This window comes from Microcaecilia unicolor, chromosome 2 (assembly GCF_901765095.1).
Source record: "Microcaecilia unicolor chromosome 2, aMicUni1.1, whole genome shotgun sequence".
Classification (NCBI taxonomy): domain Eukaryota; kingdom Metazoa; phylum Chordata; class Amphibia; order Gymnophiona; family Siphonopidae; genus Microcaecilia; species Microcaecilia unicolor.
The window spans coordinates 289,493,869-289,520,784 of NC_044032.1; the positions used below are offsets into that span (position 1 = coordinate 289,493,869).

Here is a 26,916-nt window from a genome sequence, read left to right on the forward strand (position 1 = left end):
AATGGTCCAGAATTTGGCAGCTAAGGTTTAATGCTAACAAGTGCACAGTCATGCATTTAGGCTGCAAAAATCTGAGGGAACGGTACAGTTTAGGGGGTGAGGTATTTTGTGCACGAAAGGGGAGAGGGACTTGGAAGTGATGAACTTAAGATGGCCAAACAGGTAGAAAAGGCGACAGTGAAAGCTAGGATACTTGGGTACTTAGGGAGAGGAATGGTCAGTAGGAAAAGAGGCGATGATGCCTCTCTGTATAAGACTCTGATGAGACCTCATTTAGAATATTGTGTACAATTCTGGAGACTGCATCTATTCATGATTACTGCTGGTGTACCTTTAGTATTTTGTAAAGACACATAGGAAAGAGATATTCAGTGGGGTGGGGCAATAAGACTACAAACTAGTAAACATGAGGTTACTTTTCACCATCTTATACCTTTTGCTGCACCACAAATTGACTTTCAAAGGCAATGTGTTAGAAATGCAGTTCACTGAATGTTAGTTGAAAATTAAAGCAGCTGAATATTTTTATGCACCCTACTGTTGCCCTGCAGAAGCGTCCATGGGAAATTTGCTAGCTCAGGTAGAACCAATTCCTGGATACTGTCACATGACTTACTGCACAACCTGGCACATCCTGGGTGCCAGGTTCCCACAGTGACTAGAAGTTTCCTTGTGGTGCCTGCGATTCTTTGTCTCTGACTCTTCCTACTGTAGCCAGACATTTTGTTCTGACCGGAATTGTTTGGTTGTCACCGAGTTACAATCATGGAGTGCAGAACTCCTGGGCTAGTATTGAGGTCTTAAGGTAAAATTAGTCCTTATCTGTTAATTTTCTTTCCATTAGTCCCAACAGATCAATCCAGAGACGTTTTGTGGGTTATGTCCTCCTCCCAGCAGGTGGAGAGAGAGAACATCAGAGGTATGCTTATACCTAGAACTGTGCAGCAGCATTAACCTCAGTATTGTTGATACCAAAGCATTGGGTGAAAGGATCCTAGACCCAAGCAATCTTCTGCCTCCAGAAAGAAACCCCAGTACCCTGAACTCCCACTGCAGGAGCACATTCCACTGGAACCAAGCAACAAGCCTGCCTTTGACTCGACAAGTTATGTGTTTGTAGGAGCAAAGAAGGCAAGGTACTAAAGAACTACTGTAGCACTACTATGAGCACTGTGCCCAGCCATCCCTGTGACTATATGGACATACATGACACACATGGTCCTACATACACGGCACTATCCAGCATTAAGAACCTGATTATAATGTGCAAATTCAGACATTTCCTCTTTAAAACTCTAAGACATTGTGGAGACATCCAGTCTAACAAAAGAATAACAACTCTTGTTTACTGGACAGAAGCTGCTGATAAAGGACAGTGTTATCAGCATTGACGCAGGTTGTTACCAGAATTGACATCAATACAGGACACTTGGAGCAACTTATGTTCTTCAAGGATAGAACATAGTCAACAATAGAGATAATACTCCCAATTTCTCCATAAAAGGCAGCGCTTATCACAGCTACAGGGCTGTGTGTTCACACCATGAGGGGCATCTGAGGAGCATACTGACATCTGAAGGACTACATGAGGTTAGGTACCATATATGCTTGTAACAGTGCTCTGGGGTTAACAGTGACTCTTTATACTTTAGAGTCTAGCAAGGAATGTACCTACCTTTACTCCAAGCTATGCCTGTAACAGGATTGCCCTGGTCTTTATTCTTGTTTACTCTATGTCACTTGCTGCTACTGTAAATAAAATAAGGCCCTATTTTTATAATATTTGGGAGTGGAGTTAGTTTCTTCTGTTATTTTGGCGCTGTGGGCTTGGATCTAAGGATAAGGGGTGATACATTTACTCCTGACACTGTACTGACTAATGTTAGTTTATTTGGGACCCATTTCTGTCATAATTTGCACTGTCGGGTACACTAATACACCCCAAAAAAAGACTGCTGTTTTGTGACCACAGATTTAGAAGTTCCAACCGTTAGGTAATTAGTTCGTTATCTAGATCCCTAAAAGGGGAAACTGATTTGCACCTCAGTATTATGTTATAAGGGTTGCAGCACTTGTTAATTTTCACTTAAGTAGCATTAGCCAAGCTACTAGAAGCTTTGGACTGCTTCCCAGGCTGTGTTATCTTTGTTGATAGTTAACCGAGAACATATTTACAAAATAATTGTACTTTGACAATTTCCCCAGACTTTATGTCCTTGTGCTGGTTTCACTTAGGTAGGTGTTCAAAAAAAACTGTCTAATAGCTGTCTTTAAGTAAAGAGCTGTTTTTAAACCTACAGTCTGCCTGTTTTTATATGTTCATAGGCATGGGTGAATCACATTGCCCATGTTAGAAGCCTGTTCCCTAGAAGAATAATTGGTTAATACTGATTAGCTGGTAAATTAGAAGTACTGTATAACAACAATGAAGGGGTATTTCTGTAAACAGAATAAAAGTAGTACCTCCTTCTCTGTTAATAAGCAGTAAGCTATTCTCAGCTGTACATAGCAACCCTTTTGTGTTGTTGTCACATAACTAGTCGGTCAAGGGTCTAGGGTGGCTTTGGTGTTGGCCATGTTTACCTCACCTCAAAAGACTGGTGAAGACGTTTTGACCATGTTTATCTCACTTTGTAAGTCTAGTAAAGCCCTTATGGCTATGAAACCTGACGAAGTGAAAAAATGGCCTAAGATCCGAATGGCAGGCTAGGTTGTTGGTATGGAGGCATGTGAACCAGCTATAGCCGCTGTGGAAAACACTATTCTCATGCCTCATATATTGTCTGGTGAATGTGACTTCCTCAATACAACATATACTGATGTGATGGAGGGAAGGAGGTGCACCTCTTTGAATGCAAAGTCTAAATACACGCTGGGTCACTGAGTGGCTACCGACAAGTTAACTGATGAGCAAAGGAAAAAGAACCTGCTTATCAGTGAACTGGAAAACGGATGGGACATTGCCAGTGCTGAAATAGAAGGCCTGCGTAGGGAATGTGAAGCTCCTCGTGCTTCAGCGGATGCCTTAAAATCTGCAGAAACACACATAAGCGAAATGCAGAGCCAATTGGACTTTGTGCGCTAAATCTGCAGGAGCACAGAAGGAGGGTGAGGTTCTTCCAATCTGCTTGGATGCTACAAAGAAAAAAGTCAGGAAGAATTGAGGAACTGAGGGATAAAAATATGTCCCTCACCAAGGATGTCAGTCCTGAAATCACGGATCGATTCCCTTCAGCAGGAACATAAAACACTAAGGGACAACAATGTCGAGCTGATAAAAGCTAAGGTGACTTTGGAGACACAGCAGGCCTAGATCTGGAAAATATTTGATACTGTGAAGGATGAACATACAAAATATGAGAAAGAGAAAAAGGCATTGCTAATGAGAAGATTAACCTTTGAGACAGAGCTTAGCTCCCTTAAAAAGAAGCACATCATTCTGGAGAAGTATTATGAGAATGCGCTTCTGAAGATAGAAATGTTTGAACAAGAAAAAAAAAAAAAAAAGAGAGCCTGTTAAAAGACCAGGCATTCCTTGAGTTACAGTGCTGATCTCTCCAGGGTCTCCAATAGGTTCCCGAAGGCTGTGAAGAGGGGCAAAAGTGTTCATATGGCGGCCAAAATAGAGTGTCCTCTCTGGGGCAAGGTCATGTCACCTTGAGACATGATGAAATGCCACCAATGTATAAGGCCCTATGGGAACAAAATCTTTCTTTAGTGAAAGATAAAGATTAACTTTGGAAAGAGAAGTGCACTAAGGAGTGAGTTCTGTGTCAATGGAACTTGAAAGAGTAAAAGGAGAAAGGGACCCTTGTACCTTGAACATTTGAGGACAGATGCCATGAAGTCATAGCTACAATGTCACCATATGAGTGGACAAATTTGGCAGCAAACAGGTCCTGGTGAAACATTATGGGCCATATAAAGATCCCTTTGAGGCTTGCCAAGCGGCTCACGGGATGTGAGATGAAAAGAAGGGCAGTCGCCCAAGAACTAATTGTTTCAGCTCAGACAGGCATTATTACTTTGAATCCAAACCCCAGGAGATGGAAGACACACAGATCAAGGTCCTGTTACTTAAAACCTTGACACCTGATCTGAGGACCCTTCAGTCCGATAGAGAACACGAGCCCATCTCTACCTTGGTGACCCAGACCGAAAAGTTGAATGAGATGAGGCCCAGTGGTACGAAGAACCAAGACAGGGGGAAAAACGATCAACCGAAAAGTAGGGGTCACCAGTCAGGAGTTAAATCAGTCCAAGGTAGCCTGGTTTTAAAACAGATGAGCCTTCCGTACCTTCCAAAAAAAGGAGGGTGTCCCCTGCCAGGCAATCTGCCGAGGAAAGATACCAGCCCACCTCGATGGGCTAACCACAGTGGCCTGGAATATCTAAGTGGGGAAGGGAGGGATCTCCCAAGGACCCTCTCCACAAGCCACATACCAACAGAATGGAGATAAAGGATTCTCAGAAGAGGACAAGATATTTGATCGTCTGGAATCCGCCTTTCAATGCTGGCTGGAACAGAAGGATTCAAGACCGAAGCTGCGTTATAAGAGAAGGGGAAGGTTTCCTAAGAAGACAGAGCAAGAAGATTCCGGCTCTGCCACTCCAGAGGTAAAGGCTAGTCCTTCCGCAGAAAAACCAAGCCAGTGACATGTTAAAACCTGTGAACCACTACTTTCCAATGTGCTTGAACCGGTAAGCAACCACTCAGATGCCCACATAGATTCACTTAACAGGGGTAACAGTGTAACCCCCAGAATGGCCATTATGGCCATTAACTCCCTATCTGGTCACCAGTACCTTCTTGGGTGCCCTTCGTCTGAAGGAACAGAGGTATACTCTGTGTCCCTGCAAGGGACCTTTTGGTGTGAGGAGTTGATTGATACGGTGTCAGGTTACACTGATGACCGAGGACCTCTTCAAGAAAAACTTAGGGCCTCTCTAGGGAGTCCCCACAACCTACGTTTCTCTCCCTCTAATGCTTCCCTGGTGGCTTATGGTAATCAGTCTATAGATGTCGTGGGCCAGGTCTGGGTCACTGTTCAGACACAGGTTCTGGAACCTGGCAAAATGGTAGCTGGGTAAATCCCAAGTCACAGTCCTGTTGCACACCTTCCACCCTCAGTAATCGCCCACGGATACCGAGTGAAATATCGAGGGAAGGAAACACATTGTAGGTGGATGTGATCCTAGGGAATGTCAGAAAGGTGAAAGCAGAGTTGTTTGTACCTAGCGATGTATCCATTGTTAACATCACCTTTGCTGGCCAACTCAAAGAGCAAGGAATCTGCAGTCATGTGAAACATCCATCCCAGGTCCTTCTTGTGTCTGGCTTGGGGGTTCAGCATGTCTGGTGAAATATCAGTACTCCCATGCGATTGGGGAATAAGGAGTGTGTGCACAACTGTTACGTTGTGCAAAACCTCTGACAACTGCTCCTGCTGGGTTCGGACTGCCTTATACAGTTGGGGGCAGATCGGCAGTAAATAAAACCACAATAATAACTGACTGGATCACTGATGAACATCTCGATTTCCTACTTATTAGCGAAACTTGGATCCATGACTCCAAAGATCCAATAATCTTAGAACTCTGTCCACCAGGATACAAAATCATCCACTGGACAAGAGAAGGAAAAAGAGGAGGAGGCATAGCAATAATCTATAAATCTCAATTCACAGTCACAACAGCAGAATCTATGCTTCCTCAACTTGAAATAGCTTCAGTAAGAATCAACCACCCCCACCTATGTGATCAATTAAACCTAATCCTATTTTACAGACCCCCGGGCAACTGGCAAGAGTCACAAACGCACTTCATGGATTTCATATCGAATACCTGCGTTTCCACCCAGGACCTTCTCATAGCAGGAGACATCAATCTTCACCTTGAAGGTAACAACTCAAGCAATGTACGTGAATATAAGGACTTCCTCCAACTATGGGAACTCAACTGGCCAAATATGCAACCCACCCATAACAAAGGTCACTCACTAGATATTATCACCCACAAATTCTCAACAGAACCCACTCTCGCACTTATAGATACAAAATGGACACCCACACCATGGTCCGATCACTACAAAGCAAACCTTTCCCTCCTCTGCTGGAGAACAAAAAAGGCACAACAAAAACAAGAGAAAAAAACCTACACTACAAGAGTCAAAATAGACCCACTAACATTCTGGCAACAATTCTACACCGATGAATGGACAACACCTACAGACTCGCCCCAATTTCTCCAAGAATGGGCCAACAGATGCAGAACAGTACTAGACAACATAGCACCTCTTCAAACCAGAATCTCACATAGAAAAAACTCAATACCATGGTTCAATGAAGAACTGAAAGAACTAAAAACACAGGTCAGAAGACTAGAAAGAGCATGGAGCAAAAAAAAAAAAAAAAAAAAAGATGAACACACATTCAAAGAATGGAAACAACTACAAAGAAAATACAAATACTCTATCAGACAAACTAAAAGAATGTACTACAAAACCAAAATAGGACCAAATTACAAGGATACACACAAACTCTTCTCACTCGTAAACAAACTCCTAAATATTACACCGGTTACCTCTAATAATACAGACACCCCATCCGCAACCAACCTGGCGAAATACTTCAAGGAAAAAATTATAAAGCTCCAACTCAAGATACCTACCAACAGCACTGAGTACACAAACATCCTTGAATGTCTAGACCCAAAACCCGGGGAATGCCCAGCAGACTGATCATGGACCAACTTTGATATACTATCGTCAAAGGAAATCTCACATTGCCTCGGAAAATACGCTAAGTCACAATGCAAATTAGACATCTGCCCTACTAGCCTAATACGATCCGCCCCCAAACAATTTAAAAAAGACCTCACGAATCATGTAAACCACAGGCTTCAAAATGGTCTCTTTCCCACGGACAAAGGGAACATCCTACTTACTCCGTTGTCAAAAGATGCTAAGAAAAGCACAATGGACCTAACTAATTATCGCCCAGTAGCATCGATTCCACTCATAACCAAACTCATGGAGGGCACAGTAACGAAACAACTCAATGAATACCTAAATAAACACTCAATTCTGCATGAGTCTCAATCATGATTTCGGTCCAATCACAGCACCGAAACTGTACTAGTATCCGCTATGAACTCATTCAAACAAGCAATAGCAACTGGCAACAACATACTCCTACTACAATTTGACATGTCCAGCGCCTTCGACATGGTTAGTCATGAAATACTATTACATATTCTAGAATACTTCAGAATAGGAGGCACAGTTCTCAAATGGCTCAAAGGATTCCTAACCTCAAGATCATACCAAGTAACAACAAACGCGGACATATCACTCCCATGGACACCTGAATGTGGAGTTCCCCAAGGATCCCCCCTCTCTCCAACTCTCTTCAACCTAATGATGATACCTCTAGCCAAACTGCTAGCCAATCAAAACCTCAACCCCTACATATACGCAGATGATGTCACTATCTACATACCATTCAAACAAGATCTAAACGAAATCACCAACGAGACCAACCAAAGCCTTCAAATCATGCACTCCTGGGCTGATGCATTCCAGCTAAAACTGAATGCAGAAAACACACAATGCCTTGTACTCACCTCACAACACAACACAAACAAATACTCCACCATAACCACACCATACTGCTCACTTCCCATCTCACAAAATCTGAAAATTCTCGGAGTTACCATTGATCGAAACCTCACACTCGATGCCCATGTGAAGAATACAACGAAAAAGATGTTTCACTCAATGTGGAAATTCAAAAGAGTAAAACCTTTCTTCCTGAGATACATCTTCCGTACCCTGGTACAATCAATGGTAATAAGTCATCTGGACTACTGCAACGCACTATACGCAAGCTGCAAAGAACAAACTATCAAAAACTCCAAACAGCCCAGAACACCGCCGCCAGACTCATATTTGGAAAAACTAAATATGAAAGTGCAAAACCCCTAAGAGAGAAACTTCACTGGCTCTCACTCAAGGAACGCATTGCGTTCAAGATCTGCACGATGGTACACAAAATCATTCACACAGACGCACCAATATACATGCTAAATCTCATGGACCTTCCTCCCAGAAATGCCAAAAGATCATCCTGCAAATTTCTGAACCCACACTTCCCCAGCTGTAAAGGACTAAAATACAAGCTGATACACTCCACCACCTTCTCTTACATAAGCACGCAGCTGTGGAATGAATTACCAACTGCCTTGAAAACTACTGCCGAAATAACTAACTTTCGTAAATCTCTGAAGACACATCTCTTCAACAAGGCATACAAAGAGAACCCATAACCTACAAAATACCTACGAATCCACCAGCTGAGACAATCCACCTTCTATACTATCCTTCCTAAAACCTTCCTCATCTTTTCTCTTACTTAACCCTGACTTACCTTTGTATACTACCAACTGTATCTAGTATCCTATAATGAATATGCCATAACAAAACTCTGTACACTACCAATGATATCTGATATCTTGTAATGACTATGACATAACAAAACTCTGTAAGCCACATTGAGCCTGCAAATAGGTGGGAAAATGTGGGATACAAATGCAAATAAATAAATAAAGCATATCACAGTCTCATGATTTGGAGGAGGCTTCTTAACAATAGCTTTTCTTTTTGCAGAGCTGACTGCTTCTCCAGCAGTGGGGGAAAGAAAATAAAAGTTAACATTACTAACACACTAACCTTCTTTTATGTCACATAGAGGCATATTTTCAAAGCACTTAGCCTTCCAAAGTTCCATAGGTTTCTATGGAACTTTGGAAGGCTAAGTGCTTTGAAAATATGCCTCATAGTGTCATATTAACACTAACCTCTGGGTGGTCCCAGAACTAACCAAATAATACCCTTTGAATACTGTTAGTGTTATGCTGTTGAAGACAGTGTTATGCTGTTGAAGACAGTGTCTTGTCTTTTGTTTAGTTGTTAAGTGTATACTGTCCAACTGGTTGCTAAATCATTTTTGAAGCAACATACTGACTTTTCACATAAAGGTAGTGTTTGTAGTTGTCAGGACACCTGACACAAACACAAAAAACATTTATACCTATGAGTACCCCATTCTAATTTTCATTTTACCATGAGCGTTTGCTCACTGGTTTTCCTTTGTTATGCCAGCAGTTAAACAGACCACGATTCAATTTTTGTTTTATGTATGGCCATAGTGTTTGCTTTTACCTTGGCAGCAGAGAAAGGTCTGATGACTTCACTCCTGGTTTTTGTAAATAATTTTTGCATGTAGTTTTTATTTTTGTGAACTGAATTCAGTAATCTATGCTATAGTAAAGAAAAGGCTACAATTCCATTTTTGTTTTGTGCCTTGGCCATAACATCTTTTGCTTTCTGAATTAATTTTGGTTTTGTGATTTTTGCCAACAAATATATCAAATCATGACTTACAATACCTTAAGGTCTACAATGCTTACATTTTAACTATCAGGTACACTTTTTTTTGTTAAACCCTTGTAAAACATTTTTGAAACCTTTTAAAATTCAAATCAATTTCAAAAGTTATTACATCTACCACTTGGGAAAACATCTCATATTTTAAATAATGTATGTACATACCACCTCCTAAACAAAGGATCTTATCTATATACCCATTATCATAACAGGTTTAGTCAGCCATAAAAAAACATTATACCTTCTTCATTAGGTATTACACAGACTCTTGCATTATACATATATGTCTTCATCTATGGTCTTGACACTTAGTTTTTCCTAAAATAAAAGGCTTGTTTCCTGGTGTTATCTTAAGCCACACAGATAAGCAGTTGGTATTAGGTAGGAGAAAGGTTTAATTTACTTTTATCATACATTTGAGTGTTTTCATATAACAATGGTTATGCTTGTTGGTACCAACACTTGCTTCAGCATGTATATCGACAGTTACATAAGGTCACTGATTGTGTTATTTCACATACCTATGTTTTAAGTGATGCATTCATTAACTTTTAAGTTTATGCTTGGCTAGTATATTGTGTTATTTGATATGGTAAGCGATACTGTACTGCACCTATATTGATTTATGCTGAAAATTATCTGTTGCCTGTGCTTATTACAACACATTTCATTTCATGCAGTATACCTTTTCTTCACGAATTATAAATTGCATGTATCATCAGAGACTTATAAGCATGAGTGTTACCATTCCTGTGGCATGGACATTTTAACCCACTCAAAGAAGTGTGTTATATGCCACCCTCAACTTTTGTTACTGCATTTTCCAGCATGTTAAAGACCGCATCTTATGGACTGAGTTACCTATGGACTGTTTGCAGCCATGCTGTGGACATGGGTTACTAAAGTGATGTATCCAAAATTACCTTCAACACCATGGTTCATCACTCAGATGTCACCATTCTTTGCTACAAAGTGACTTTTCTTTTCTTCCATGAACTCACAAGTCATTTGACTTTTATGGACATTTGCTTAGGCATTTCAAAGTCACTTAACCACATTTTCTGATGGATATTATTACATGCAACGCAATCTGCTTTGTTCATTGCATACTCAAGCATTCCAGTATTGCATCTTATAATACTTGTTCTTATCTTAAACCCATGTTCTAGGCTGGAAACAATGTTAAGCTTCAATGGAAGAATATAATTTAAAACGCTTGATGAAACATTGTAATGACTTTCATTCATTGTAATGGAGTAAACGTATTGTTGCTTACTTAGCTAGTGTTTCAAGCTGTCCAGCTCCCCCTTACAGCTGAATACTTCAACGGTGGAGAATGTAGGAGCAAAGAAGGCAAGCTACTGAAGCACTACTACGAGCACTGTGCCAAGCCTTCCCTGTGACTATAAGGACCTACATAACACACATCGTCCTACATACATGGTACTATCCAGCATTAAGAACCTGATTATAGTGTGTAAATTCAGACATTTCCTACTTAAATCTTTAAGACATCATGGAGACAACCAGTCTAACCGACGAACAACAACTGGACAGAAGCTGAGGATAAAGGACAGTGTTATCACCATTAACGCAGGTTGTTATCAGAATTGACATCAATGCAGGATACTTGGAGCTACTTGTTTACATTCTTCAAGGATAGTACGTTAGTGAGATAATGCTCCCGATTTCTCCATAAAAGGCAGCTCATCACAGCTACAGGGCTGTGTGTCCACACCACATCCGAGGGACAAGATCTGCGTTGGATCAGACGGACATCTGAGCAACACACTGACATCTGAAGGACTTGTAACAGTGCTCTGGGGTTAGAGTGACTCTTTATACTTTATAGAGTCTAGCAAGGGATGTACCTACCCTTACTCCAAACTATGTCTGTAATCGCATCCTTCAGCCAACAGGCCGCAGTGGCCTTATAGGCCTGATCCCCCTTCTTGCGGCTGGCAAACAGGACAAAAAGATGATCCAAACGACGGATGTCACTGGTGACCTCCAAGTACCATAGGAGAATACACCGCAGGGCCTGGAATCTTGTCAGATAATCCTCCCTGCGGAAGTCCAGAAGGAAGAGCGGCTGATTCAAGTGAAGACGAGACACCATCTTCAGGAGGAAGGGTGGAACCATCTGAAAACATACCCTGGCCTCTGTAAAATGGAGAAAGGGCTCCCTGCAAGACACAGCCTGTAGCTGAAACACCCATCTAGCGAAGGCAAGAGCCACGGGCCACCAGAAAGACTGCCTTCAAGGTGAGATCTTTCAAGGAGAGGCGATCCAGAGGCTTAAATGGTGGTCTCTGCAATGCTCACAGAACCAAGTTAAGATTCCAAGAAGGAAGAATTGCCTGGTGAGGAAGATGCAAGTGATTAACTCCCTGATGAAAGCAAATTATGTCAGGGTGACATGCCAATGAAGACCCCTGTAAGCAACCCCGAAAGCAGGCCAGAGCCACCACCGGACGCTTCTCTAGGCTGTCCTGCAAAAAGGCCAGAATGGATGCTACCGAGGTTAAAGTCACACACAGGCCCATCACAGAGCACCAGGACTCAAAAGGTTCGCCAGACCCAGGCATAGGCCATCAAAGTGGACCGCTTCCGCGCCTGGAGCACTGTGGTAGTCACTCTGTCCAGGTATCTTTTCTTCCTCAACTGCGCCCTCTCAAGAGCCAAGCCGCAATACCCTGCTGGAGAACTGGGGCACCTTCACGTTGGACTTCCGAGCCATGAGATTACGGGCAGGGACCACCCAATGCTCTGTGATCTGACACAACGCCACTCCAGAGTTTTCCCACTCTCCTGGGTCCAGAAAGGTGTGACTGAGGAAGTCTGCCTAGACATTCAGATCTCCCACAATAATGTGTGCTGCCGAGAGCAGAAACAGATGCTCCTTTACCCACAGGCAGAGGAGGGAAGCTTCCCTTGCCAGAAGAGCACTCTTTGTACCCCCCTGCCTGTTGACATACGCCACCGCAGTCACGTTGTCGGACAGCACACGTGCTGCCTGACACCAAATGATGGGCAAGAACTCCCCAAGGGCCAGCCAAATCAATCTCAGCTCCAACTGATTGATTGACGAGGATGCTTCCACCAGAAACCAGATCCCCTGAGCAGTCCTTCCCCAGCAATGAGCACCTAGATTGAGAGGCTGGCGTCCGTGGTGACTACCACCCAGGCTGGCGTCACCAGGGGCATAACCCTCTCCATATGTGCCGGGCGCAGCCAGAAGTGCACAGCAAACTGGACCTGAGCTGACCAAGGTACTGGACAAGAAAGTCGCCTGAGCGAGGGGACCAACGATTGAGGAGGGCCAACCAGAGGAGCCGCATATGGCTCCTCGCCTAAGGCACCATGTCCAATGTGGCCGCCATGGAACCCAACACTTGCATGTAGTCCCACGCCCTAGAAGCCAGTAGGTGCAGCAGGTTCTCCACTAGATCCCGCAGCTGCTGCCTCTGCACAGGAGTTACACTGCCCCCAGGTACTCCAGATAATGCGAGGGACACGAGTGGCTCTAGGGCACATTGACCACCTAATCGAGGGAGTGCAGGTCGACTATCCAGTCTTTCACCCACATGCTTTCCTCGTACAACGATGCCTGAATTAGCCAGTCATCCACATAAGGATGAACCTGGTCTACCTCCTGAAGGAAAAAGGATGCGATCAGCATCATGACCTTGGAGAAGGTTCGAAAAACAGAAGGACATTGCCAAGAATAGAAAGTGCTGATCCAGCACCACGAACCGAAGGAACCGCTGATGAGGAGGTCTAATAGGGATGTGTAAATAGACCTCCTTGAGATCCAGAGAAGTCAGGAACTCCCACAAGAATATAATCAAGGTCTGTTACCAGCCTAAATGCTACCCTGAGCAGTTCTACTGGGCGATATCCATTCCAAAATTATTTTGGTCAGCTAAGAAGGGGGTAGGACCCTTTCAATCATGGGGCCACATATAGTTTTTATAGATGAGAGGTGTGTGCAATAACTATATTGCCCCCCCCCCCCCCCCCCCGGAGAAACTTGGATTCATGTTGGGGATTGGAAGGTGTTATACTTGTATATGAGATGAGGACTCTGTTGAAGTTTGTGCACCTTTATGTTTTTTTCTAAGGAATGAATTTAAGATAAAGTGCACGAATCTCTGTGACCTAATGTTTTGTACCCTGGTTTCCACTCACCTGCCCATCGAAGGCAGCAATACTAGCAGTATTGATGATAACACCTCTGCATCCATCCTGGTCTGGTTCATTCTTGCCCATTTCACCAGCTGCCAGGCGGATCATATTAAATGTTCCAACAGCGTTCACCTGTGAGAAAGGTCAGAACAAGCCAAGTCTGTACAGTATCTTAAACTCAAAGTGGCAAATATCTCCCTTCCTAAGTGATGCTCCTTACCTCCATCACTCTCCGGAAGTCCTCTAGCTTGTGGGGAAGGTCTTTATTAATGTTGTAAGTTTTATAAGCTACTGCAATCCCTGCACAATTCACAGCCACATCCAAACGCCCAAACGAGTTCCTTGCCAAGGCCAGAGCATTCTTCACATCATCCTCAGATGTCACCTGAGCAAACAAAGGGCAGAGTGTCCAGGGGTCAGCTGGTTAGAGTGTAGAGACTACAAACAAGTAAGGTATGGATACCTGAGGTACCAACAGAAGAATTATCTTTTCGGTGTGGTAATATTAGAACAAATTTCTGCACAAAATAGGATGAATGAAGGTTACCAGTAGAAAAAGTGCAAGGAAACATAGTACAAAGACTAGGGGACATGAAATTACATGGAAATACTTTTAAAACAAATAGGAGGAAATATGTTTTACTCAACAAATAGTTAAATTCTGGAACTCAGTGGTTAGCGTATCTGGTTTAAAAAAAGGTTTGAACAAATTCTTGGAGGAAAAGTCTATAGTCTGCTATTGAGACAGACATGGGACGCAACTGCTTGCCCTGGGATTTGTAGTATGGAGTGTTGCCACGATTTGGGTTTCTGCCAGGTACTTTTGACCTGGCTTGGCCACTATTTAGAAAACAGGATACTGGGTTGGATGGACCATTTGTCTGACCCAGTATGGCTACTCTTATGTTATGTTCTTATGTAAGACAATTTAAGAGGAAACAGTAGAGGCTTCTGTCTTATACAACACCCTTTATTCCACTTGTAGGTACAGTAATACAGTTTGAATCAGGCTTAGAAAATGCACGATTCCTGGTCATGCTTAGCCTTAAAGCAAGCAATTCATACACTGTAAAAATTAATACTCTTCCCATTTTAACAACTACAAGGGAACATTTATATTAACATTTTTTTCCTGCTATTTACAAGTTAGACACTACTTTTTTTTCAATTACTACAGAAAAAGAAACGTGACAGTGTTGTTTAAGAACATGCATTTTGTGTGCACTGAGCCTTTGTTTCAAAAGCGGGACTTGCTTTGCTTTCCATGTCTTGCAGTGATATAGGTAGAAAGCCTATAGGTAGGTGTTCAGGCCCTTGCAAAAGTAACTCAGAGTGAGGCTGGGGCACCAATTTTCCCAGTACCCTTCAAGAAAATTGTAACATTCTGCTGTTTCATTGATCAGAGGGCTACTGTTGTGTGCTCCAAATAGTTTTTGGCCACAGCCCATGAAGGACTAGTCATAGATTTGCCATAACCTTCCAGTTCTGGCTTGGGAGTACAGAGGAAGCAGATTTGTGCCAAAGACCTGTCCCAGCTTTTACACATCTTAGTAAGGACAGCTTATCCTAGACCTCCTCAGGCAGCCTGTCTAGATACTAGTATCCATAAGAATCCTTCTTATTGTACCTGTTGGTTGGTAGAATTAACATCTTATTTTTCTTGCTGTTTCCAACTCTTGTTAATAAACTTTAGTCTATTAGCTCTGTATCTGTGACCGGTCAGCGATCTCAATTCTTTTTTGTATTTGGTCTGTAGAAACTTTAAAATTCCTGCTTTTGTGAGCGTCCCAGTGTTTCTAGAAAACATCAGCTGTTTCTCTGTATCATGCTCCAGTCACCTCTCTCATTTCCTCTCCTTTTCTTTTTATCCCCCTAACTTGTCCTCCCCTCAGTCACCTCGTCTTCTTTATTCTCCCACCCTCCTCAATCCCAGTTTTAAGTGCCTCTTCCTAAACCCCTGTTCTCCTTAACAGCCTCTCTCTCCACCTTCTTAGTTCCACCCCCAGCTGGACTGATGAAATCTATACCCTCCTTGTCACCTCGATGTCCAATGCTACTGCTGTTGCCACCTCTGCTGCTGAAAACAGGTGTTTCTCTGCTGCTGCATGCATGACTTAGCTTAAGTTCAAGTCACACAGTGTGGAAATCCCCAAGGTGGTTTCACAGCCTCAAACTTTGCAAGACGCGACCATGAAAGTTTAATGTGAGTACAGCAGTGATTCAGCTGCTATATGTACAGCTATGTGATTTAATTTAGGACAGCTTTTTTTATGGCCTTACATATATAGCTGGGTATTCAGCCCTAGCACTATCTGTATAGTGCTGCAGTGGTTAGAAAGATTTCTGGTGGCACTCTCCAGAGAGTTCCATTGAAAATCTGCAGATTGTGGATTTATACATTTATGAAAACTTCTAAACATGCAAGTCCCTTTGAATACTGACTCAAATGTGATTATTTACTGTTTTTGATCAGAGCTATTTTCTATTTTGCTGGTTCAGAGAACAATGAATTGTAATTATATGTCATCATTTGTTAAAGATTTTGATAATCTCCATTACAAATACAAAAAGAACTCAAGAAAGAACGGGATAAGTACATAAATCCTTAAGTAGCAAAAAAACAAATCCAAAGAGATAAATAGAGATCAGGTGAGGCCTGTGGGATTTTAACAGTTTGGGCAGATTTGATGGCAATTATGATCCTCGTCTCCTTTCTTATTCATGCTTTCTACAGCATTCTAGTTTTCTGAACCAAGACTAGCTTAAGCTATGTGTTTTTTTTCCATGCTGATCGATGCCACTGAACATTGACCGGATTGCTTTTGCCACACTTTCCAACATATCTGTTATTTATTTATTTAACAGATACTTTCAATTGAAAGGAAGCTCTGGAAAGAAGGGGACAGGATGAAGTTGAAAGGAGATAGAAACAGATTCCTCTTCAGTCTATGTAAAGCTTTGCCAGCTCTAGTCAGTCTTTCTTCAGACCCATGATTGGGAGTGGGGAGTCCTTTATTTCTATGTTCCAAAAAAGCTGGTCAGACATGGAAAAGGAAAGGAAATCAGATTCTTCTGCTTACATCAGCTGGAGCAAAGACACATCTCTCTCCCAGGGTTTTGGCTACACTGCTACCCTCAGAAGTGGGAAGGTCTAGGATAACAGCACTGGCTTCCTGCTGGATTAGGCGCTCCACGGTGGCCCGGCCCAGGCCAGAGGAACCCCCTGTGACAATGCCAACCATACCCTGGACAGCAAACAAAAGAGAGAAATAGACCATGATTAAGCTGTAGTTTCACTCGAACAGAACAAATTTATGAATCAGAGACAGCACCACATGCTCCTCTCTATGATACTGATGATTCATTCAGTGCTCAGCCCCGCCCCCCAACCCTTCCCAAGCATGGATAGCCGTAATAAATATGAATTAAATATATTTGCATATATCATTTAAAAACCAAGATAAAAATATATACACTCAATTGTATGCATTATGATATTATATCCTGAAAACAAAAACAGCTTGCATGGAAAGTGACAGCAGAGAGATCTAAGGATTGGCTTGGGCATCACTGTACTAGATTTAAAACCTACTGTGTGCATAGTTTTAACCTCAGCTTCTCTCACGAGAACCACGTAAACTCCCTGCATAGTCTGGTGGAGTAGGGGGTCAAAACCTTGGACCCATATGGTTTCTTTCTGTACCATGCTCAGATTATAATTACTTTTACTGACCTTTGGCACTGGGTGCTCATAGATTTAGGAAAGAAATATATCTTTCGTAAGCAAGCTAAAAGCTTGGATATGTTCCCAAACCTTTGGTCAATAATACTGTCCTTGGTAATTTGACTGCTGACACTAAGTGGTGAAAATTGTTAGTTAATATGTTGGATATGAAGGGTATAAACTGGAGTTTATTGAATTGCAGGTGGTATTATTTGTGGGGGTTAAGACAGATTTAACTTGGAAGCCAGTGGGGCTGGATAAGGCTGTTGATTACTAATGGAGTCAGGTAGAACGGATACTTTAGGCAGCAATTTTTACATAATATATCGGGAAATGTTGACATCACATCCACTTTATCCAGAATTTGACAGCCTGTTCTGCTTTTGTGCCACACTGCTTACTGGGATTTACAGTTCCTGCATCACTTCTGTAGGAAATGTGGGTTAAATCTGGAAAAAGAAAATGGAAAACCTGTTTATATTAATGTGATATACAGGACTCCTACACAGGCGGAAATAGAAGACAGAGATTTAAATTGAAGACATTGATAATATAGCTATGAAAGGGGAAATACTACCAAAAGAACACTGATTGGGACATTTCTGCTGACTGGATTCTCTACAGAGAAAACTGTTCCAGTAATAAGTGATAGAACCCATATAGGGTGGGCCAATCCGGATGTAGTACTTACAAATAGGGCGAGTTTCTGATGTTATAGTGGGTGATCAACTGGCATCCAATGATCACTGGATGGTGTGGCTCAACATTAAAGATCCACATGGAGAGGGTTCATCAAAAGCAAAGGTCCTAGACTTCAGGAAAACTAACTTTGTCAAGATGGAGGAATACCTCAAGGAGACCTTAGCTGATTGGGAACATCTGGGAAGGAGCAGAAAGCAGTGGGCAAAACAAAGGAGTTATTTTAAGAGAAACACACCTTTTAGTAAGGAAAGTAAAAAGAGGACAAAAAGGCCAATTAGGTTCTCAAAAGAAGTAGCTGGAAAGGCAAGAAAAAAGATGCTAGCTTTCATAAACTAACAAGATATTGCAGAAAGAGGAAGACAGGCGACAATATCTGGAAAAGCAAAGAGAAGCTGGGAAAGTCATCAGGAAAGCAAAGATGTAAATGGAAGAAAAAATACTTAATACAGTAAAATGTGGGAACAAGACTTTTTTTTTTTTTTTTTTATAGATACGTTAATGACACAAGTGTCACAATGCCACTTTTGTATATGAGTGAAGGGAATGAATATGCAGAAGTTGATTAAGAATAAAGTGTAATTGCTTAACAAATATTTCTGTTCCATTTTCTTATATGAAAGGCCGGGAGATACCACAGAAGACAGATGCAATTAGAAATGAAAATGAGGGAGACTTTGAACAATTTTCAGAAGATTGTGTTCTTGAAGAGTTAGTTAAACTACGTAATAGGGCCGGATGGGATACATTGGAGGGTACTGAAGAAACTTAAGGTAGTCCTAAAAGCTCCACAGAAAACTGGTGAAGGATGGATGCAGTCCCTTCTCCACAAAAGCAGAAGTAAGGAACAGGATAGGAACTACATGCCAATTAGTCTGACCTATGTGGAGAGTAAATTAACAGAAATGCTGCTAAATCAGAGTATAGTGCAGTTTCTGGAAGGACCTGAGACAGCATGGTGGTAGTGGAGGTAGGTCTTGTCAGATGAATCTGATTAATTTTCTTTGACTGAGTCACTAGACATGCCAGCTTATTTTTGAAAGAGAAAGACGCCCATATTTCGACCCAAATCGGGAGATGGGCATCTTTCTCCCGTGGGCGCCCAAATCGGTATAATTGAAAGCCGATTTTGGGCGTCTCCAACTGCAATCTGTCGCAGGAACAGACAAAGTTGACGGGGGCGTGTTGGAGGCAGGACTGGGGTGTGTTTATCGGCCGAGGAGAGATGAGCGCGCTCGGCCGATAATCGAAAAAAGAAGGGTGCCAGAAGCAAGAATTTGGGTCACTTTTTCTGGACCTTTTTTCTCACGAACAAGTCTCCAAAAAGTGCCCCAACTGCCCAGATGACCACCGGAGGGAATCGGGGATGACCTCCCCTGACTCCCCCATTGGTCACTAACCCCCTCCCACCCAAAAAAAAAACAACTTTAAAAACTTTTTTTTTCTAGCCTATATGCCAGCCTCAAATGTCATACCCAGCTCCATCACAGCAGTATGCAGGTCCCTGGAGCAGTTGTTAGTGGGTGCAGTGGACTTCAGCCAGGTGGACTCAGGCCCATTCCCCCCCCCCCCCCCCACCTGTTACACTTGTGCTGGTAAATGGGAGCGCTCCAAACCGCCCCCAAAACCCACTGTACCCACATCTAGGTGCCCCTCTTCAGACATAAGTGCTACGGTAATGGTGTAGAGTTGTGGGCAGTGGGTTTTGGGGGGCTCAGCACCCAAGGGAAGGAAGCTATGGACTTAGGAGGTATTTAAAAATTTTTGTTTTAATTATTACAAGTGCCCCCTAGGGTGCACGGTTGGTTCCTGGCATGTGAGGGGGACCAGTGCACTATGAATCCTGGCCCCTCCCACGACCAAATGCCTTGGATTTGTTCGTTTTTGAGCTGGGCGCATTCGGTTTCCATTATCGCTGCAAAACAAAACCGCCCAGCTCAAATCCGATGCATTTGCCAAGCACAAACCGTATTATCGAAAAAAAAGATGGGTTCCCCAGGACAGGTTTGGGAATCACTGGTCTACAATCTATTGGTTTGGCCGACACCATCTTGCAATGGCGCCAAAGATATCTAACTAACCGAACCTACCAATTCTTTCATCTTGATTCAAGTTCTTCCCATCCTATTGGGAGTTCCACAAGGTTTGATTCTGGCGCCTGTCTTCTTCAGCATCTTCCTTGCTTCACTTCTCTCATCCAGACCAACGGCTGTCTACATTTTTGCTATGCGGACGATATTCAGATTCTTTACTGTATCCCACTGATCTTTCTGAGCTCAATCTCTATCTCTAAAAAGCGTCATCATGGCTGAAGGATCACCGTTTATGCCACAATACTAAGAAATGCAGTAATTTGTTTTGCTGACCCCCATGTAGCCATTCCTCCTGCTTCACAGATTGATCAACTTTCTCTCTCCTATAAAGATTCCATCAAAGTCCCTGATGTCTTCCTTGACTGTCAACTCACCTTTAAGACTCAGATCAATGCCATAATCTGTTCTTCATTCTACGCCTTCACCATATTCACTCCATTTGCCCGATTCTCCCATCCTCCGCTATTTGCACTCTGCTTCTTGTCCTAGTCATCACACATCTGGACTATTGCAACTCTCTCTACGCTGGCTTGCCACTGTGCTCCATTACACGCCTTCAGTTAGTACAGTCTACAGCCACACAATTACTTCATAACACCCACCCATTCAATCACATTACTACACTCCTTTATTCTGAACATTTGCTGCCTCTTTCTGCTCATAATCAGTTCAAACCTTTGACCCTCATTTACAAAGGTCGCTTTCTCCACACACCTGACTATTTACAACGTTTACTCATTCCCTACACTTCCGTCCTCTAATGCTGGTCTCCTTGCCCTACCTTCTCCTTTTGCCATTTGTCTGGATGTCACTCATGCTTCTGCTCTCAGTTACATTGGTCCTATGCTCTGGAAGTCACTCCCCCGCAGATCCGCTCTGAACCCTCTTCAATATTTTCAAAACTGTACTCAAAACCCACCTATTCAGGCTGGCTTTTCCATCTTTTAGTTAGTTATCTTCCTGTCTCTTTCCCTTATTTCCTTTCTTATCTATCTCTCTTTTTTTTTTTTTTGTTACATTTGTACCCCGCGCTTTCCCACTCATGGCAGGCTCAATGCGGCTTATAGGTACTTATTTGTACCTGAGGCAATGGAGGGTTAAGTGACTTGCCCAGAGTCACAAGGAGCTGCCTGTGCCTGAAGTGGGAATTGAACTCAGTTCCTCAGTTCCCCAGGACCAAAGTCCACCACCCTAACCACTAGGCCACTCCTCCACTCCACTTCTAGCAAGCCATTGTTTTATATTGTACCCCGCTTAGATACCATTGTTTTCTGTCCCTGCGGTACATCAGATTAATAAATGATGATGATAATGATGAAGAAGAGTGTTGCCAGTTGTGTGCCACAAAGATTGGCCCTCTGTCCAGTTCTTTTTAACATTTTTATAAGAGATACTGCAGAGGAGCTGTTGAGTAAGGTTTGTCTCTTAGCAGTTGATAGAAAAATCTGCAACAGGTCAAACACTCTGGATGTTGTAGGTAATGAGAAAGGATACGCAGACGATGTAACGATCTACATCCCATTCAAACACGATCTAAAGAAAATCTCCTACAATATCAACCCAAAGTCTCCAGATCATGCATTCATGGGCAGATGCATTTCGGCTGAAACTTAACGCAGATAAAACCCAATGCCTAATACTCACCTCTCAACACAAGAAGAAATTTACCGCCATCAACACACCAAATTTGAATCTTCCAATTTCAGACACCCTAAAAATTCTTGGAGTTACCATCGATCGACACCTAACACTCGAGAACCACGCGAAAAACACAACCAAGAAGATGTTCCACTCTTTGTGGAAATTAAAAAGAGTAAGACCTTTCTTCCCAAGGTCAGTTTTTCGCAACCTGATACAATCTATGGTGCTCAGTCATCTAGACTACTGCAACACACTCTACGCCGGCTGCAAAGAACAAATAATCAAGAAACTTCAGACAGCCCAGAACACTGCAGCCAGACTCATATTCGGTAAAACAAAATACAAAAGTGCTAAACCCTTATGAAAGAAACTACACTGGTTCCCACTTAAAGAGCGAATCACATTCAAAATATGCTCCTTGGTCCACAAGATCATTCACGGAGATGCTCCAGCCTATATGTCAGACCTGATAGACCTGCCACCTAGGAATGCCAAAAGATCATCCCGCACATTCCTTAACCTGCACTTCCCTAACTGCAAAGGTCTAAAATACAAACTAATGCACGCGTCAAACTTTACCTACTTGAGCGCACAGGTAGGGAACGCATTGCCACGCAACTTAAAAACGACCTACGAAATAACGGACTTCCACAAACTACTGAAGACCCATCTCTTTAACATGGCATATCACTAAAATCAACCAATGTGAATATACAAAATTCCCCCACATAGATTCTGAACTGTTTATCAATATCTGTTGTTATACTACTACCATGTGTTATCACTATCATGTTACCAAAATCCTGCAACACTATCTATTTTCCTAATATACTTCCATTACTCATGATGTATTGTAAGCCACATTGAGCCTGCAAAGAGGTGGGAAAATGTGGGATACAAATGCAATAAATAATAATAATATGAAAATTGAAGAATGGTCTAGATTATGGCAGCTAAGGTTTAACGCAAAAAAAAAAAAAAGCAAGATCACATATTTTGGCTGCAAAAAGTCAAAGTAAGGGGTGAAATATGCAGAAAAGAAAAGCAGAACTTGGGGGGGGGGGGGGGGGGGGGAGATCATATCTGATGATCACAAGGTAAACACGTGGGGGAAAAAAAGACCACAAAAGGCAGAAGGGTGCTCAGGTGTATAAGGAGAGGAATAGCCAACAGGAAAAAGGAGGCGATATTGCTTCTATATAAAACGCAGGGAGGGGGGGCGGGGGGAGAAAGAGACCTCATTTACACAGTTCTGGAGACTGCACCTTCAGAAAGATATAAATACGATGGTATCTGTCCAGATGGTGGCTATTAAAATGGTCAGTGGTCTTCATCATCAAGCATATTTCAATATGTATACGTTGGAGAAAAGGCAGGAGAAGGGAGATGTGTTAGTGAGGCAGTGGACAAAGAAATTGTTAATTCTGTCTTAACTCTTCAGTTCTGTAAAGTAAAGTGGAGGAATGCCATATGGTTTAGATTATTTAGAAGTTTAACGTTTGGGTTAGAAAGGTCAGAGAGAGAAACTTTCTTTGACCCTTGTGAGTGATGGATGGTTAAGGCTAGTTCATAGATATTATTTTACCACATATGGGTGTCATTATGAACAAGGCATGTTGCAGACATACGGTAGTTTTAAAAGGATTAGTTTTAAAATGCTTAGAAGGAGATAGTGTAAGTGTAGATATTCCTGATGTTTAGATTTGTTTTATAAGGAATTTTGATTTCTGCTTATTTTAGAATATGTTTTATTCTGTGTAATTAATAAGTTTTGTTTCTGTGTAGAATATCTGTTCAACTCAGTGTTACTTTATAAGTAAGACTGCAGTTGAAAAGGTCATCATCTGGTTTGAATTATCCACAGTCCTAGCTAGTTCAATGTATGAAGCTAATAGGTGAAAGAGGTCAAGAAAAGTCTTGATTAATTATAGGTAAATGTAGGAATGGTCCTGAAAGTAATAACAAACTATATCTGTATGCCATTAAGCAAGATGGCCCTTGACCCCTTAATGAATGCCAGAGTGCAGTTAGCAGTTTAAGCTATGACTGGGATTATGAAAATAATAATAAAATGCAAGAGTTCTGGTGCCATATTGTCTAGCGTGAGAGGCCCCAGGTCATAGGTCAGTTAGGAAATGTCTGGAACCTATGTAACTGATATTTTGGAAATATATGTATAGAAATGATTGGTTCAGACAGGGTAATCAATCTATTCTTTACCATCTGGAAAGTAAGGGGGGCTAGGAGGGGGTTAGAACTGTATATAACTGGGAGCAGAGGCAGCTTACGTTGGAACAGACAGAAGAAGGAGAGAGAGGACAGACAAGAGATGCAGGATCCAGAGAGAGCTGAAGAAGAGACTTAGTGCTGATGTCCTACTTTGTTTGCTGGCAAATAAAGAAGATTTCTCCCTCATTCTGGGGTGTGCTGTTTGACTCCTGAAGTACCACAGATTCTGCTAACACTAGTGGTAATTCCTGCAACATTAGAATTAATAGAACACCTCTGTGACACATATACACAGAGGCCGAGTCTCAATTGAAAGAAGGCTGTGGAACCGAGGGACATATGATGAATAGCGTCAAGAATAATCTATGGAAATAAACTGCCCCCATTGAAGGTGGTAGAAATCAAGCCTGTATCTGAATTCAAGGAAGCATGAGACAAGCAGAGCTTATCTCTACCGGAGATGAGGAGTTTGTAGAGATTTGTAGTTGGTATGCATTCGTAAACTAGATAGGCCAGCTAGCTTTTTTAGTTACCATCACTTTCTATAGCTCTATACATGGAAAATAACTACAAGTCTCTGCATGCACAGGGGAACGAAAGCCCCTGTACATTTTATGCTGTTAACCACAAGCTCTAAAATCCACCAAAATAGTAGAGAGGTGTGACAATCAGCATCCATTCACTTAAATATCTATTCTGGCTAGCAATATACCCATATCGGCAAAATCTCACTGCAGTCCCATGTTCACAGCTTCCCCTCACAACAGGGTTCCAAATAAACGCACCGGCGTCACGACACGTTCTCACCTTCAAACACCTCGCAGCAGCCATCTTTCTCGTACTACTACCTCTCTAGAAGGAGATTGGATAAAAGTTAAAACAGGAGGAGACGAAGTGACGTCAAACGTTGAAACCAATTAGTTCAGTCTCGGTTTCCCCTTGCCAGCGCAGCCGTCATCGCCATACACTGAACTCAAAGCAAACCAACCTAAGAGCTGCTGGATTCATGTTGTCGTTCTGTATTGTTGGTAGCAGTTTTATTTAATCTCACTTATATTTTCATACATGTCGGCTTTGTGTGGCTGTACACAGAGGAAGTTTAATAATGGAATAACTTTTCATAAGTACAGTATTAATTTGTTATAAATCGTAATCAGTGTGTCATTTGGATTTTGGAGGGGCTGGTTATAGCACTAGCGCTGTTATATTCGTGCAGATACTTTTTTTTTCTCCTGGTAAAGGGCCAGTAAAACAGGCATCATGTTGTGAGAATCAGGTGCTCAACATTTAGAGTTTCTATCTATCTATTTATTATATTTATATCGCACATTAAACTTGAATTAGGTTGAAACCAGGGAGCATTTAATGTTTTTTCCCTGCATCTACATCAAAAGATAAAGATGGCATGTGGAAACTTGCTCCTTTTGTTTTGTGGATTGCGGTGATATATTATAAAAATGCAGTTGCCTTTTTTTATTAATACTGTTTCACAGAGAAGTACTGAATAATGAAGGAAGGGCTTCCTTCATGCAGAAGCTCTGTCCAGTGTCATTCTACATGTGCCAACATTGTCCAGTTCAGCACATTATTAGCCGCCAAGTTCATACAAAATTAATTATGTTCAGTGTGAAATAAATCTCTTAGCTCAAGCTGCCTGCTATGTGAATAGTCCATCATTGTTTCATTATTACTATCACATATTATTATGGGCATTTGCTTTAAACTTTGTTTTAATTTGTTTATCCAGACCTTACATGCACATGGTTTTTATTTTTAAACCCAAAGGTGAATCCTAAGGGTGGTTGAACAATTAGGTATAAACTGTGTTGTTTCTGACGTTACTTGTTTTGGAGTTCTTTGGGTCCTGCTGATCTGTACATATATAGTCTGGAATTTTGGAAGATGGAAATGAGAAAATAAAATTTAAATTTTGGATGTACTCTGTAGAAGTTGTTGTTTACTTTTGCAATGTGATGGATGCCTGTTCTGGTGTGTGCAAGTGATAATCTTTGAATAATTGCCTACACTTATGGCTATGATTTCTGAACATGTGGAAGGATGGATTTTTAAATGCCCAATTGGGTATATATGCTAATCTCAACTTTGTTAAATGTTACAGAAATATCCATCTACTTGTTCCCATGAATAACTGAATTCTATTATTCTGTCTCACTGTATTATCAAATGTAAGCCACATTGAACCCGAATTTGCTTGGGAAAATGTGGGTTATAAATGTTTTTAAAAAATTCTTTATCCTCCACCTTGTAAGACACTGACTATCCAGCTGGATTGTGATGACACAAGGAAAGTAAGTTTGGTCCAGTGAAGACTAACTCAAAAAAACCTGTTCCTTAACTGGGCCTTATAGTATTAGCGTATTACCGGGAGATCCGAGAAATTATAGACCAGTGAGCCTAACATCAGTGCCGGGCAAAATGGTAGAGACTATTATAAAGAACAAAATTACAGAACATATTCAAAAGCATGGATTAATGAGACAAAGCCAGCATAGATTTAGTGAAGGGAAATCTTGCCTCACTAATCTATTACATTTCTTTGAAGGGGTGAACAAACATGTGGATAAAGACTCCAGAGGAAATTGGAGAGTCATGGGATAGGAGATAGTGTTCTATTGTGGATTAAAAACTGGTTAAAAGATAGAAAACAGAGAGTAGGGTTAAATGGTCAGTATTCTCAATGGAGAAGGGTAGTTAGTAGGGTTCCCCAGGGGTTTGTGATGGGACCGCTGCTTTTTAACATATTTATAAATGATCTAGAGATGGGAGTAAATAGTGAGGGAATTAAATTTGCTGATAACACAAAGTTATTTAAAGTCGTTAAATCGCAGGAGGATTGTGAAAAATTACAAGAGGACCTTACGAGACTGGGAGACTGG

General features: G+C 41.8%; 1 protein-coding gene across 5 annotated transcripts in view; it reads right to left on the minus strand.

The window, feature by feature from the left end:
* The window catches only part of HSD17B10 (hydroxysteroid 17-beta dehydrogenase 10), a 32,716-nt gene extending 7,823 nt beyond the window's left edge, over positions 1-24,893 (minus strand). The window contains exons 1-4 of one of the 5 annotated variants that reach the window (XM_030194261.1): positions 24,827-24,893; positions 16,714-16,878; positions 13,854-14,018; positions 13,637-13,765 (exon numbers count right to left, since the gene is read on the minus strand). In XM_030194261.1, the coding sequence (XP_030050121.1) occupies positions 13,637-13,765; positions 13,854-14,018; positions 16,714-16,878; positions 24,827-24,850 (483 nt within the window). In that variant the 5' untranslated portion in view covers positions 24,851-24,893. Of the gene's footprint in view, positions 1-13,636; positions 13,766-13,853; positions 14,019-16,713; positions 16,879-17,758; positions 17,781-20,146; positions 20,174-24,731 lie in introns of those variants that run through there. The other 4 variants (XM_030194265.1, XM_030194263.1, XM_030194262.1 and 1 more) reach the window with 4 other exon arrangements.
* Positions 24,894-26,916: the final 2,023 nt, after the last annotated feature.